Raw genomic sequence first — 17270 nt, forward strand, 5'->3', positions numbered from 1 at the left:
AAATTTCAAGTTCAATTCGAATCGTTCATTTTTTATTGAATCATACCTACGTTTCTTTATGAATGAAAACAACATTACAGTAGATGCTTGTTTATAAATATGGATATGTTTAACTTATCTCAAAAATGATATACATTTTTGGCATTAACGTGACAAACAGGCATACGGCCCACCTGATAGTATGCAGTTAAAGTAGCTTATGAACGGCTGCAAAACTTAGGGTATTGAAGAATCCCATGCTATAGTCTGTTGGAAAAACCTCGACAGGGAGCTCATTCCATAACCTGAGGGTTTGTGGAAGGAAACATCTCTGAAACCGCGCTGTACCACAACCATTAAGACTCTAAGGTATGGGGGTGAACTCCCTGTCAATGGCGAGCTGTACGATGGTAGAAGGTGGCTGTAGGCATCATATTGAACAAATCTGAGCACAGTCTGTTTTTTTTAATGGATGATAATGAAATGGTAGCCTCGCCTGTGCTATCGGTATACACTGGCGGAGCACCAGTGAGGGATGAATGATGGGGATAAAAAGGCAAGTCAGTTAGTCCAACGTGACGAATTCAACGGTAAATTAGTCACGATGGTTTCCAGGGCGAACCGCGTGGAGTGTCGTCTCTAATAGGGTATATTGATAACAATGGGATCTACCTTCCTCGTTACTCAACAATCCCTTCCCCCTAGCACAGTCCGTTGTTCAATAGGCAGAACACGCAGAGTGAGCTACCCATCCCTTGACCATTTAGTTCCCTTAATCGCCTCTTACGACATCCGCAGTAAAGGAAGGGTGGCCCTGCATAGAGCATGGACTGTGGTCCCAGCAACTATTAACTACATTCACTTAAAACTCATTCCACTTTTAAACGTAAAAATAATAAAAACTTGTTTTATTCACACTGCCGCCAAATCAGCTTCGAGCTTATATTATTTAGGTAAGTATCCTATTTGTCTATCTCGCTTTAACATATGTGTTATTATATTTTCTCTCTTTTACATTACCAATTTATATACTTTTTAAGTTAAAACTATTCTAACATATATAAAATAAAATAGTTAACCGAATGTAAAACTAAAAATAAGATTTAGGATAAAAACGTAGTGAATTAAAAATACTACACCACTAACTTAATTTCGTTTAACAAGATAGAATGTTAACTGTTTGAAATTTCCATCGTTCTGTACTAACTCGACATTTAACCGTGTTCTTAATTTGAAATAAAATTAAAACCTAAATAATTACATTGCCGTTAGGAAACTTTTAATGAAATTTTCCTCTTCGAAAATCACATGAAAACATTAAATTGTGTAGATTCCGCCTAATTATTTCGCTCGGTGAAAATTTCTACGTAATTACTAACAGGAGGTTACTCTACATGTAAACGTTTTTAGGTTAATGAGATTCACTGAATTGTTAACTTGAATGTTAATTGAAGATTATGTTAAATTGCGTATCACATACGTAGATAGCTTCCGGTCAGGTTTCCGATTTAACTGGTTTCAGTTAAACCTAAGAAAATATTAACTTTTGAATAGTATAAACATAAAATATTCACCACGTCTATCTGTTTCTCCTTTTAATTCTTCTCAACCACGGAATGGATTTGATATAGGTTTCACTATCATTTGGATATTTTTCAACCGACTTAAAAAAGAAAGAGATTATTAATTCGGTTGTATTTTATTTATGTTTGTTACCTCATAACTCCGTCAGTTGTAAGCCAATTTGGGAAATTCTTTTTTTATCTGAAAAGATTGGTTAGGATTGGTTACATAGAAATTTTACTAAAATTGATTCAGTAATATAGTTTATTTGAAATCGTTTTTTTTTTTTTTGGGATACAATCTTTAATTATTAGAGTAACTTTTTTAAACTTTAACTAAAGAAATTCGCAGTCACATCCGCATTCAATTGCATTCTGGCTATATTATCTTTCACACAATCCATTCATGTCTTTTTAAGTCTTCCTCTGCCTTTATAACCATACAAATTCATACTTAATAGCTTTCTTAAAACATGCTCCTCGTCTTAACACATCACGTGTCCATATCTACTATTCAATCTATTTTTTTAATGGATGAAATAGTAATCTCGTACTATCGGTATATACTGGCGAGCACTAGTGAGACACGGTATGTGTGGATGAAAGTACATCAGTTAGTCCATAGTGATGTCCATCGACTTGAACTAACCACGATGTTTTCCGGGGGGATCCACGTAGAGTGCTGCCTAACATGAATCCTCCTTAAGAACATGTAACGACATACATATTTCTTATTTAATTTATGGAAATTGTCTATTTCAGATGCATTACCAAAATCGTCCTTCGACGAGAGGAATAAAGAACACTGGACCATGCAAGCTCAATGGACACTCAAAACAAAGGTAATTCGATCCATCATCACCAGTATATTACTCCTTAACTTATTTAGTAATGAAATAATCAAAGGAATAATGAAATAATGAAACAAAAAAAGTCAAAGACTTGAAAGTAAATAAATTTAATTAAATTAGGTTTAAATCTGAAGACATGAAAAAGAAGAAATCAAGAGAATCTATTTTTATGCAACTTAGAATAGCACCTTATGGTCCACCTGATGGAAATTGGTAATCGTCCCCTATAGATATGAACAGCACTATGGACATTTTAGAATACATTCCTGATTTATTCCTCATTCCTGAGGACTATGGTGTTGCCCCCTGTAAACAAAACCACAGCCATGCAAATATAATTGTTTCATGGCAAAAATACGAATGGGATAAACTGATACAATAAACTTACAGTTTGGTCCCATAGAAATTTTATCAAAATCGGTTTATTAATCGGTAATTTAGTATTTAAATCAAACTTACTAGTTTTGTCACAATTGAAGTAATTTTTTTTTTATGAAACACAATATTTTATTATATATTGTTAATTTTATTCCTGTATGGTCCAGGCATAAAATAGGCCACCCCTTCCTTTCCTGTGGTATCGTACGAAGCGACTAAAGGAGGGCGAGGGATGGGCAGCAATAACCATCTTAAAGTATCTCCAAAGCCTAACTGCGGTTACCAATCCGCCTACCAATCGTCGCAATTACTGGAAAAACCCCCCAAAGGGGGGCTTATGTTTACAAGTGAACAGTTAAAGGCAGTTAAAGATTTGATGATATTTAATTTACAAAGTAAAATGCGCTTGTTAACTAAATAATATCAAGAAAATGTAAATAAAAAAAGAAAACATAATATGTCTTGACATTCCAACGTCTGTGGCGTAGTGATAAGCAACTTAATTTGCATAAAGTGCTATTTTTCATCAGATTTGAAGTAGCAAAATGGGGCTAAGTATTTTGAGTAATAATAACACTTAAGTATCCCATTGCAGACCTACATTGTCTGTTTTTTTTTTTTCTAAAATAGAATATTGTAACTATTTATTTGCAACAATTTTCAATTTTCCCTTACATAATTACATTTCTGATTTGCCATAAATTGACTGGGATAGAATGCTATATAGCATTAAGTCAGCCTTTTGTACTGTTTTTTGTAATTTTTTTGAACACCTGAAATTCAGCATGATGGTTTCCAGGGGAGGTCGATCTGACGAAATATATTGCTAGCATGGAACTCAGGAATGGCTGCCTTCAGTGTAAATTTTTTTTTGTATATATGGCTAATCCTTACTAATATTATAAACGTGAAAGTTAATTCGTTTGTTTGTTATTTAATAGTGACTTAACGGCGTAACCAGTCGCTATGAAATCTGGTATACATTTACTATATGAGATGGAAAAGGATATAGACTACTTTTTATCCCGGTCAGTGAACATATCCCGGTCACTTGTGTAAAAGCCAATAATAAATAATAAATAATATATATATATATATATATATATATATATATATATATATATATATATATATATATATATATATATCCTCATTTCTAACATACTATGGGGACTTGTTAATATTTGTAGTTTGTAGTGAATATAAAAAATATGTAATTTTTTTTGTACTACGAACGTGGCAAACCAGCATACAGCCCGTCTGACTGTAAACGGTCACTGTAGACGGCTGCAACACTAAAGGTGTCACGTGCGCGTTGCCAACCCTTTAATACTGGGGGGAAGGGATCATTAGTAATGCGGGCTACCAGTCCCATTGCTAGCAATATACCCCGTCAGGTCAACCTCTACGCGGTTCCCCCTGGAAACCATCGTGCTGAGTTCCATGTGTATTCATCACGATGGGCTGACAGACCTGCCTTTTTTCATTATTCACCTATCACCCTTCACTGGTGCCCCGCCAGCGTATACCGATGGCGCAGGCGGGGTTACCATTCCATTAATCATCCATTAAAAAAAACCTTTAATACTCTCTTTTTTTGAAGAGCTCTATACTAATACAGTAATATATTTTCCAGGTCCTCACTCCTCTTAATAAAAGAACAGCGAAGAACGTTATCCTGTTCCTGGGCGATGGTATGAGTATCACCACCCTTGCTGCTACTAGGGTGTACCTTGGCCAGAAGTACGGGCATTATGGTGAAGAATTGCGACTAAGCTTTGAAGCATTTCCATACACGGGATTAGCTAAGGTAATAGGAATCAGAGTGGTATCTCATTCAAAATTAACGCTTAAAAGCCTGATTATTTTAAATCAAATAAAAAAATATATGGGGAAAAATAGTATAAAAATCAAAACGATATTTTTATATACTATTTATTTTGAAAAAAAACATTTGGTAACATGTAAACAGCCAAATATCATAATAAAATCGATTGTAGGCGCCCAATGCTATTTATAACCCCGGTATCAAATTTGAAACTTCAGGTATTTAAGGGTTAAACTTCAATAAGACATTATTTACTTACCAAAAAAAGTCAAACTTGCGATGGACAATAGAGGGGAAAGGGATTGCTAGTAATGGGGTCTAACAGCCATATCACTAGCAATATACGTTATCAGGTCGATCTTAACGCGATTCCCCTTGGAAACCGTTGTCGTTAATTCTTATGGAATTCGTCACGGTGGACTAATTGATCCGCTTTCCTCCTCACTTATCATCTCTCGCTGATGCCCCGTCAGAGTATACCAATACCATTCCATTTTCATCCTTAAAAAAAGTATAACAAAGTAAGTGAGCTGTGGTTTCCATATTACAGACATACTGTGTCGACAATAATGTAGCGGACTCGGCTTGCAGCGGGACGGCGTACCTGACCGGTGTGAAGGCCAACAGTGGGACAGTGGGCCTCAGTGCCGCAGTGAAGCGGGGCGACTGCGCTGGACAAAGGGACGGCTACAATTCGGTCACTGGGCTGATGGACTGGGCGCAAAAAGCCGGCAAGAGTACTGGTAAACCAACAATATATTTTTTTAAGATTTCTTTAGTAATATTTAAAAAATAAAATGTTATAATACGTCTAACCAAACTTTTTATTACTCCTAATTACAATACCTTAATTAGTCATTTATTTTTATTAATTTATGAGTGCCAACTTCGTGGTATAAAAAATTATATATAAACTAAAACATTTATTGGAACACTCGTTTCTTTTTTAAATTTAATTACTCTTTTCGAGTACATAATATTCTATTAAGTAATTAAAATGTATCCTACACAATATCAGATAATTTACAATTTTATTCGTATTTGCTCCTGTTTGTGTCTGCAAAGTCTGCGTGGGCTTAATGACGCAGAATTATGAAATTCTTTCACTACAAAAAACGTTCATTTTCCGGGATAAAAAAAAATGCAAACTGTCGACGGCAACGAAATATTAAATTTTTACATAGATTACTCGTAAATATTTTAATTACAAGTTTACATAACTGGCCAGTGATAATGCTAAAAAGAAATATTTGAATGTTTGAAATTCGAATACACGAATAAACATTTCTAATAAAGAAATAGGATCTGTTTTAAAAAATTGGCGGGAATGATGAACTTTAAAGGAAGTTTAAATTGAAGAGCTATAGTTTAAATATACATAAATACTCATATGCGATAGATCAACGCATAATTGTTCGTTATGATTGTTGTGTGCTTTGAATATTACTTGTAGAAAAATAATAATTTTCGATTTACGAGACTTTTATACATAACGCTGGCAGAAATGGTCGTAAAAATGGCGACCGATTGCCGTTAAGGAAAAGAAGAAGAATAAAAAAATAATAATTTTAGCGCCAATTGTAGTGATGTAAACGAAGCAAGACAAACGTTATTGAAGAATACTAAGACATCGATAGTGTTGATAGTAAACGGTTACTTGATTTTAGATTTTGAAATTGTAGAATACACTGGTTGTGTTTTTTTTTAATATAAATGTAATTTGTTTATGTGTTTGACACCAATGGTCACAGTATTTTTCAATTACCATATTAATTAAATTATTTTTTTTACTTTTATCTTGATCAATATATCCTAGTCATACAAAAAAAGTCACGATTAAAAACTAGTTACATATATATGTATGTTTTCAATACTTTTCACTGTATAATTATAATCTTCTCAAAGCTTAACTGGAAGAGAATGCTACACAGTAAAACCTTGAAGTTATCGATAGCCGAGTAAGTCAGAAGTATAATTTCCTATATAAATGCATACAAATCATTTCCAACTAGCTTTTACCCGCGACTTCGTCCACTTAAAGTCATTGTTTGCGACAATTTAAGTTTTTTTTTATTATAATTACTTCAGACGTTTGCTGTCCATTGCTGAACATAAGCCTTCCTCGTAAGAGAAGTTTTGCTAGTAGTTGTCACGTTTGGCAGGCGAATTGGCAACCGCAATTAGGTTTTTAGACATGTTTTAGGAGGGATGCTGCTGCCCATCCCTCGACCAAAAGTTTCCTTAGTCGCGTCTTACGACACCCATGGGAAAGGAAGGGGTGGCCCATTCTATGCCGGGACCGACACGGTAGTCGTTTTTTTTTTCAACACAATCTTAATTATGATTATTGTAAATTTAGTTAATAATAAATAAAGTAATATAATATATAAATTCCAGGTTTAGTGACGAACACGCGTGTGACTCACGCCACACCGGCGGCCTCTTACGCTCACTCGGCTGACAGGAAATGGGAATCAGACTCCGACCTACCGAAGCACGGTCTGCGTTGCGACGACATTGCCACACAGCTCGTGAATGGACGAGTTGGGAAAAAAATCAACGTGAGTCAGTTAATTTATATATCAGTCAAATATATTTTATGTTTATGTTCATGGTACTGCTCATGTCTATAGGCGACGGTTACCACGGTTACCAGAGGGAGACTTTGTACAAAAGTCGATTGCTTGGGTACCTCTGTCCCATTCGTGTTTCAACCGTGAAGCAGTTGTGTTTGCATGGCTGTGTTTCGGTTTGAAGGGTGAGATATGGCGTGAATTTACTGGGTACAGAGGAATAACACCTGAGTCCTCAGGAATGGCAACGCATGGGGGGTATCATGGGCGAAACAGTATACTCTGTTATGTCCATGGTACTGCTCATGTCTATAGGCGACGGTTACCACTTTCCATCAGGTGGGCCGTCAGCTTGTTTGCCATTCTAAGTTCTATAAAAAAAAAAAAAAAAAAAAAAAAAAAAAACCACTTTCCATCAGGTGGGCCATCAGCTTGTTTGCCATTCTAAGTTGTATAAAAAAAAATATTTTAATTATATGAGTTACCTGGTGTGTATATATATATATATATATATATATATCTCAATACATCTGTTATTTCTTAATAGAAACAACTATACTGTTTCCTCCTATTATTGTACTGCCCGTTGGTAATTAACACTCCTTTCCACTCAGGATTTGCTGGAAGAGAACTATTACAAAGTTAAGCTCGCCTGTTGTACATCTTTATTTAATATATATTATATATTTGTAATTTTTTGTGTACAATGAAGTATAAATAAATAAATTTAATAAATACACAATAGAGTACAAGTTCTTGACAACAATATAAAAAAGAAAATTAAATGCCCTATTCAAGGAACCATAAATTTATAATTACAACAATTTAATAACGTTTCGATGAAAATTAATTAACTTTTAGTAGTGAAATTAAACATTTAATTTAACAATAATCCCCCCACTTTACTCCTCCATTAATGAAAGGTTTAAATCCCTTGTATTTCTTAACTCGTAAAAGTTTAATTAAAGTTATGCGTGAATAATCTTGTTCTTTTCGGCTCAATTCTTTCATTACTTATTCGTATATCGACTTAGAGTTATTCAATAGAGCATTTATTATGAAAGTTTAATAATAAAATACCAAATACTTATAGACACGATATTATTCTACTAATATTATAAACTAGCTTTTATTTATTTATTTATTAGTACATGTATGTGTATAAGACGAACTTCGTGCTAAAAGCGTTCTCTCCCAATAAACCTTAGGGAAGTGTAAGAATATACGAATACGGTACTAGTAATTATTGATATACATACATACTAAAATTTACATGTATAAACAAATAAATATATATATAGACTAGCGACCGCCCCGGTTTCGCAAGGGTGCAATACTGATACTAAATAGCGCCGCCTGCCACCCGGCCGGTACCGCCGCAACCGCTATGTCCCTGCATCTTAAATCAGATTCATTTAAATTACATGCTTTAAAGGTCCACATTGATCTATATAAATGTACAATGTATTTAATGTACTTAATTAGATAGGGATTAATGCTGTATGGCTTAAAATCGCTTCGTAAATAAGCTATAATTTCTCGTAACAACTAAAGGATAAAAAATGTGGTAAAAATGTTTAGTCCTAAGAGAGAGACATATACCATAGCGAACTTTTTTGTAGACTTTCTAAAGGTGTGTAATACTGTACTACGTTATTTTGATCTATCTCGTAGGGTTTAGCCAGCGTTTGCAATGTAAGCGCAAAAAATGTATTTACGACATCACATTAAAAACATCTAAAATTATCAGTGTTTCTCTATTGTATTATGCATGTATAAATCTTTTTCTTGAATCACTCTATCTACTGAAAAAAATAGCATCAAAATCCGTTACGTAGTTTTAAAGATCTAAGCATAGGGACAGACAGACGGGAAGCGACTTTGTTTTATACTATGTAGCGATGATAAGAAATATACTTGCATACATATAAATAACAAATATACTATATTGTACATGAAGATGAGAATAATAGATAGTACTTTTACCCGCGACGTTGTCCGCGTCATTGGGATCTCATTACCTATCCCTCTAATATGCTTTGACGTTTACTACGTGTGAAATTTACCTTGATCTATTTAGTATATTAATGTATTTATATTAATGTATTATTATTTATATTATATATATATGTTTATGTATTGTAATCTTATTTTTATATTTAGAGTATTTTGAATTTTGTTTGATTCTTTTTTTGTATTTACTGTGTCTGACTTGCGCCATTTACCTTTCTCTCTGTACTTATCCATTATTTATGCCAGGTTGTCTGTAAAATATTGCTTTTAGCGATAAGGCCACCTTTTATATACGCACATTCTATATAAATACTCCTTGGATACATCTCTATTGTGCGAAATTATTTATTATTATTATTATTATGTTCAATGATCGGAATAAAAAGTAACCTAAGCCTTCTATCTCATATAGTATCTATAGAATTAATGCCCAATTTACAGGTTGTTAACATTTTTTTACGCAACATAGAATGGCAAACAAGCTGACTGCCCACCTGATGGAAAGTAGTACCCATCGCCTATAAACATGAGAAGTACCATGGACATAACAGAGTATACTGTTTCGTCCATGATACCCCCCATGCATTACCATTCCTAAGGACTCAAATGTTATTCCTCTGTACCCTGTAAATCCACTGCCAGATCCCACCCTTCAAACCGAAACTAAGCCATGCAAATACAACTGCTTCACGGTTGAAACACGAATGGGACGGAGGTGCTCAAGCAAATTACTTTTGTAAAAAGTCTCTTTCTGGTAACACATTTTATATACATTATTACGACACATTAACGGTAAACAGCACCTACATACCTGATTTTTATTGTCGTCGTGGTCACGGTAGGATTGAAATGAACGGCGTCTTTGACTATAGCTACTATTTACTCGTAATAGCATCTCTTCAAGTCCCAAATGTCAATCTAAATATGTGTAAACATAGAGAAACTTTAAAATGAAATGTCCAAATTTTAAAATAATAATTTAGGGAAAATAATTACGTGTCTAAATATGAAAATAATTAGGTCCGTAAGGATCACCAATAACAACTAATTTTAAAATAACTTCGATTGAAAACTATTATAAATTTAATATGTACCAGTCCTTAGAATAGCAATTTTATTGTAATATCAAATTAAAAATTTAGACTTGAGAATCGACCTGTTTCATTTTAGGTAGTTTTTGGTGGAGGTAGAAAGAACTTCATATCGAAAAAGGAACGAGATTCCGAAGGTTTCCACGGGCACAGGAGTGATGGTAAAGACCTGATCAGAGAGTGGCTGCATGCAAAAAGGTCTCAAGGAGTCGTCGCCAAGTACATTTACAACAGACACGATCTGATGAATCTCGATACAGAAGATTATAATAGCGTTCTGGGACTGTTCTCCCCAGATCATATGCCTTATAATTTAGAAGCGAACAATGACGATCCGTCTTTGAACGAGATGACTGTGAAAGCTATTGAATTACTATCAAAGAATAAAAATGGATACTTCTTATTTGTTGAAGGTGAGTTTCAGCATCATCATCTTAGCCATTATTTGTCCACTGGTGAACCTAAGTCTCTTCCAAAGACATAAGGAACGATTCATCTAATGGGGGTCATTCTACAGTACATTTGCCTGTACGGGGTCACCACTCAAGAACGTTTCATCCCGGATCCCATCATCATTTCAGAACGTTATCGGTTTTTTAAGCTATGTGATATGTCTGTCAAATTCGATTTTAAGACCTTTGTGGTTTACAAAAAAACTATGGTAAAGGACTGAACGGTGATACTGTTTTATTATCTTAAGAGAATACACACCAAAACTTTCCAAAATGTTACAATCCCACAATTATCTAACAATTTTCAATAAAATGTAAACATTTTTCAATATTTCTGTTTGTATATTAAAAAAGTTCTGTAAAGTCGTTTAAAAGTTTCATACCTATTTCTTGTACTCCTGTACTTACCTATTGCAAAATTCAAAATACACTTCTTGAAATACTTCTTTGTTATCAAAATCTAAATTTTCAATGACAGAGTTATAAGAATCTTCTAGAATGATTAACTTTTTAGTAATAATATACTTCTTTTTGAAATCAGAAATATTGAAAACTAGCTGTATCCTGCAACTCGGTCCTCATAAATCAGTACATAAAGTTTACATTCTATACGCTAAATTAGGATAAAACCTACTCGTGTACTAAATTTCATTCAAATCCATTCGGTAGTTTTTGCATGAAAGAGTAATAAAGATACATCCATCCTTTCGAACTTTCGCATTTATTATATTAAAAGGATTGCCCAAAAATTGATAGATAACTCCGTCGTTGCCACACTGTTCGGTAAGTTTCAGTATGAACCAGAAATAAATTTAATTATTTCCAAAAATGTCATGTCTATATATCTATATATATAATTCAACAACCTTTGATGTGAATACACTTAAATTGTTATTATTAATTCAGGTGGTAGAATAGACACGGCGCACCACGAAACCAAAGCTCGTAAAGCGCTAGATGAAACTGCCGAGTTTGCTAAAGCGGTGGAAGCAGCTTTAAGAATGGTTGACCCCGAAGAGACTTTGATAGTTGTGACTTCAGATCACAGCCACACTATGACCTACAGTGGATATAGCAAGCGAGGGACGGATATCCTTGGATTTACTAATAAGGTATATAGGATTGTTACTATTTTTATTATTTTTTCCACTGAATTCAAAAAAGGAACAAATTCTCAATTTTTATATATTTTTTGAAAAACTCTTTTATTTATAAACCGATTTAGAAAATTCTTTTTTTTTTTATTTATTTGAAAGGATATACATTCAAATTGATCTTATTGAAGTTTCATCAAAATAGACAAAGTAGTTTGTATTTTAAATCGAAATAACTGGTTTAGACACGACCGAAGTCAGTGTTTCAGTTCTTTTTCCTTTTTTCTAAAATAATACTTAGAATATATTTTAATAAATCATTTTACTGAACTAGGTGTTTTCTTTCGGAAGTCCATATCACTGGTTATTTGATTATAATTATCTTGTTTAATTCCGCTACCATTAGTATGTGTGTGGTTGCCAACACTCGAAGATTGACTACCACAATTGCTCTAAGAAGTTCCACAACCTTTCGTATTTTTTTTAATGGGTGAAAATGGAATGGTAACCCCGCCTGCGCTAACGGGATACGCTGGCGAAGCACCAGTAAAGGGTGATAGATGAGAATAAAAACAGGCCAGTTAGCCTATCATGATGAATTCATCAGGAATTAATCATGATAGTTTCCAGGGAGAACCGCGAGGAGGTCGACCTGGTTGGGTATATTGCTAGCAATGGGATTCTCAATCTCCATTACTAACAATCCCTTTCCCCCCAAGCTTTCGTATTAGACATCAGTATCTGACTGTCATTTAGAGTTTGGATGCCGAATGGTTAACGTAGACTCCGAGTAGCGATCTAATAATTTGCTTGAAAACGCCACGTTAAGAGATGAAAGACTTGTCGCAACACGTGCATGAACAAAATGGCAGTCGGCAATTGATGGCTAATATGGAAGGATGTAGAACTTCTGATAGTAATAGTGGTGGTCAATCTTCGAGTGTTGGCAGTCACACACATACTAATGTTAGCGGAATTAAACAAAATAATTCTAATCAAATCACCTGACATTTTAAATTTGATTTATTTTTTAACACAACATTTTGAAAAATTTATTTGCGATTAAAATAGTCGTTTTATTCATAGCAAAATCTAACTAGGTATTATTTTTCTTTTAATGGGTGATAATGGAATAGTAACCCCACCCGTGCTAACGGTATACACGGGCGGGACATCAGTGAAGGATGATAGATGAGGATGAAACAGGTCAGTTAGCCCATCGTGACGAATTCAACAAGAATTGTTCACGATGGTTGCCACGTGGAGGTCAACCTAATAGGCTAAATTGCTAACAATGGGGCTGACAAATTCCATTGCTAACAATCCCTTTCCCCCCACTAGATATTATTTAGTATTAGGTAGATAGATACGAGTATATTTAAAAATTTCCTGATCGTTAATTAACTTTTTTTTTTATTTTTCAAAATGTATTTCAGATGAACGCGTCAGATAATCTTCCATACACGACACTAAGCTATGCCAACGGTCCAGGATACAGAAGTGATGTACAATATGGCAGAGCTAATCTAGAATTAGAAGACATAAGTGAGTACCACATTTAATTTCGGATTTTTTCTTAAATGGAATAAAATCTCTATTAAATAAACTCAGTAATTACCGGTAATTCGATTAAGTGTTTTCGAGTAAAGTTTGTAAATTAATCCTTACTAATATTGTTAATGTGAAAGTGAGTTTGTTTGTTGCATAAAAAAATGCTTCATAGCCTTAAAGGATGACGTTTTAAAAGAAATTGTTTCTACACATCTTTTCTTTATATAATATTATATTATGCTGCCTGTCCTTTAGTTTGTCAGTTTATATGACAAGTGACATTTCTGTTTCGTAAACATTATACATTTGCGTGTCACTTATATTATACTAGCTGCTGCCGATCCCTCGGCCTCCCTTAGCAGACACTTACGACACCCACGGGAAAGGAAGGGGTGGCCTATTTTTTTTAATGAATGATAATGATATGGTAACCCCGCCTGCGGTATCGGTATATACTGGCGGGGCACCAGTTGGAGATGATATATGAGGATGAAAGCAGGTCAATTAGTCCATCCTAATGAATTCAACTAGAATTAACCAGGATGGTTTCTAGGGAGAACCACAGGTCGACCTGACATGGCACATGGCTAGTAATGGGGGTGGCCTATTCTATGCCGGGACCACAGGGTCTAATTACTATTACTGTTAATTATTTAATAGACACATTTAAAAAGAAGTAGTTTAAGGTGACTTAGAACAGGAAGTTTTGAAAGAAGATGGGGTAGACCTTTCCCCAACAGTGGAACATCATAGGTTAATAATAGAATAGAAGTAATAAAATTATAATGTTTCTGTATAATTAATTTTCTTTCATCATCATCATCATCATCGTCATCATCATCATCGTCGTCGTCATCGTTGTCGTCATCATATCAACCGTTAACTGTTCACTAATGAACATAGACTTCTCATCATAGAGGTAGTTTTGCCAATAGTTGCCACGCTTGGCAGGCAAAAATGATTTAAATTTGTTTTAATTTAATATTATTATTTCTTAAGTGCATTTAAACATACATTTTTTTTTTACAGAGAGTCTCAACTTTACATACCCATCCCTAGTACCTATATCCCGCGAGACTCACGGCGGGGAAGACGTGGCTGTCTTTGCAAAAGGACCCTGGTCACATATCTTCAGTGGGAATTATGAGCAGAATTACATACCTCACGCGATAGCATTTGCTTCTTGCATTGGTCCAGGTTGGACCAGCTGTAAACAATGATAATAAAATTTTATTTAATATAAATTATACAAACATTTAGAAAGTTGTTTTCTCAAATTGAGAAAATTGTCTAAATTGAATAAATTTATCCTAATAATGATAAAATAATTACATACAGCAATATTTTGCTTCATGCATTGACTCAGGACGACCTAATGACTGTAAATATTGATAGAACAGTTTTAATATTAACAAATATAAACTAAATAAAAATTATTATAATTCTCAAATTGAGAAAATTATCGATGACAATTACATACCATTTGTCCTTTTTTTTTAGATCTTGGTTAAACCGATGTTATCTATATATTAATACATGAAGTAAAGACTTTGTGCCTCTTTTTAAAACTGCGCGGATGAAATTTAGCACGGTTATAGTTTATATAAAGAAGGAGTGTATAATGCTAATATTTTTTTTAAATCATGCATTCAAAAATACATTAAATCAATAAAGACAACATTACACACACTACCATGTATTTGATACACACACTCATATATACTTTTTTGTTTATTGTTAATCTGTGGTCAAATTGAGAATAGATTTATATTGTTTGTCTTTAATATTATTTTCTCAAACATGCTTGGAAATGTGAGCATTATTTTGACAATCTTCTTCGAGATAAATCAAAATTGCCGTACTGGCCAAGATACATGCGGGTAGCGGCCGGCAAAAGTTGTATGAAAATCCATATCTGTCGTGTTTTGCGGCCAGATAAATTACTATGTAAACTCATATCTGTCCTGTAATTTAAATATAAACCTTTTACTTCGAAACATGGCTACCAAGGAGGTAACTAATAAAAGGTTTTATTTAAATTTCGAACTGGCTTGCAAATAGAAAGCTGTTTATTGAAAAAAAAAAAAAACAAACGAACATTATGGCCCGTGAAAAATTATTATTGTTCGTAATTCATCATTGAATTTAAAAAGTAAAATTGTGTTTTTGATTTCCGCGCATTGTTTGATAAAAGTACTATACAAGCCTTGGCCACAACTAAGCATTGATGGCCTCACGTATGTGTGCCTCGGCTATACCTCGGCCCACATTTGTACGTACGCACATATGTACTATTATAGTCTTGCTGAATATCAAACACATTATATATGTATAATATATTCTTTGACGATAGAACCTTAATAATGTTAAAACTTATAATTTAAATTAATTGTAGTCGAATTTCGACCATTGGGCGATCACTAGTTAGAATAAATTGAGTTTAAAAAAAAGTACTATATATTTGTCAAATTAAGAAAATTATATTGTAACATAATTATAGACCTCGTTTAATATAATGAAGCACTCTTGTATAGTACCAGATTAAATTAATTGTAAATAGAAATAGTGATATTATTAGCGTAACTGTAAATTTAAATAAAATATTTTTTCTCAAATTGAGAAAATTGTAAATAGATATTATTTTATTTATTTTTTAGGTTTTTTTTTTTAATCTATATAAAGATAATTTTGACTTTTATTTTTAATTTACCAGTGTTTTGATTGTATATGTTAAATATACTACTCATTAGTATTTGAATATTAGATTTCTTTTAACAAACTAAACAGGAAGTCTACTTTGGGTATTATGAAAAAGAATGCACAAACTTAAACGATGAACTTCGTTTATGTTTTTATACAAAAAAAAATTATGTACAAAAAAAATGCACAAAACAATACACAATGCAAAAAAAATACACAATAGAGATAAGCTCGCCTTTAAAATAAATTGCGGTTAACATTATATTTTATGTACAATAAAGAATAAAGAAAAGAAAACAAAAATTTTATTTATTTATTCATTAAAATAATTATAACATCATTTGTCAGAAGATAATAGTTTAGCTCACTTTTATTCATGGAATAAAGTGACCTAGTAACTCGACGTTTAAAATAATTAAGCTTAAAAAACTTGATAAATTTTCAATAAACTCCAGAAGGTGGGCTGGCGGGCATTTTTTAATTTATATTTAAATTTTCTCATCCCACAAAAATAATTTTATATTTATCAATATTTGTTTGTAAGTTATCTTAGTTTTAGAATATTATTAATCATGTACAAAGTAGTGTAATATTTAATAAATTATTTTTACATTTTTTTATTATAGCTTTTTATTTAAAAAAATCCTTTTCCTTACAAATTTCACAGGTAACATCTATATATATATAAATTAATGCTACTTTTCGTTATAATTTTATAACTCAAGAACGGGCTCACCTATCCAAACCAAATGTGCTTTATTTGGACTATTTAGTAGATGGTTTATGTGAAGATTGCACAAAATCGGTCGAGCGGTTCTTCATTTATCACATTTTTTGTAACAAATGAATTCAATAAATGGCGGATCATTTTGTTAATGGGGATTTTTGTGTCAAATTGAAACTTTTTTTAAGATGGGGATTGTGCTGTCAAATTGAATTTTTTTCAGTGTTGACAGTACAATTAAAATAGATAGCAATTAATAAAATATTTTTTGTTTGAATAAATGAAATTGATGTTAATATTTTTTTTTTATTATTTCACTTTATACGTAGCAAAGCACGTACTAGGCCGCTAGTTATATTATAAATATGAATGTAAGTTTGTTTGTTACCTTGTAGCGCCTTAACCGCTTTACCAATAACTATAAAATTTGGTATACACGTTCAATATGGAATCGAGAAGGATATAGATTACTTA

At 33.0% G+C, this 17270-nt stretch overlaps 1 protein-coding gene across 1 annotated transcript in view; it reads left to right on the plus strand.

Annotated features, from left to right (window-relative positions):
- LOC113513784 (alkaline phosphatase-like) overlaps positions 1–16675 on the plus strand; it is a 32707-nt gene extending 16032 nt beyond the window's left edge. The window contains exons 2-9 of the mRNA XM_031910207.2: positions 2304–2383; positions 4407–4580; positions 5149–5341; positions 6996–7159; positions 10355–10688; positions 11634–11839; positions 13258–13366; positions 14402–16675. Of these exons, the coding sequence (XP_031766067.2) occupies positions 2304–2383; positions 4407–4580; positions 5149–5341; positions 6996–7159; positions 10355–10688; positions 11634–11839; positions 13258–13366; positions 14402–14592 (1451 nt within the window). The 3' untranslated portion in view covers positions 14593–16675. The remainder of the gene's footprint in view (positions 1–2303; positions 2384–4406; positions 4581–5148; positions 5342–6995; positions 7160–10354; positions 10689–11633; positions 11840–13257; positions 13367–14401) is intronic.
- The last annotated feature ends 595 nt before the right edge of the window (positions 16676–17270 follow it).

The sequence above is a fragment of the Galleria mellonella genome, unplaced genomic scaffold (genome assembly GCF_026898425.1).
Source record: "Galleria mellonella isolate WM207_F2 unplaced genomic scaffold, CSIRO_AGI_GalMel_v1 utg36, whole genome shotgun sequence".
NCBI lineage: Eukaryota > Metazoa > Arthropoda > Insecta > Lepidoptera > Pyralidae > Galleria > Galleria mellonella.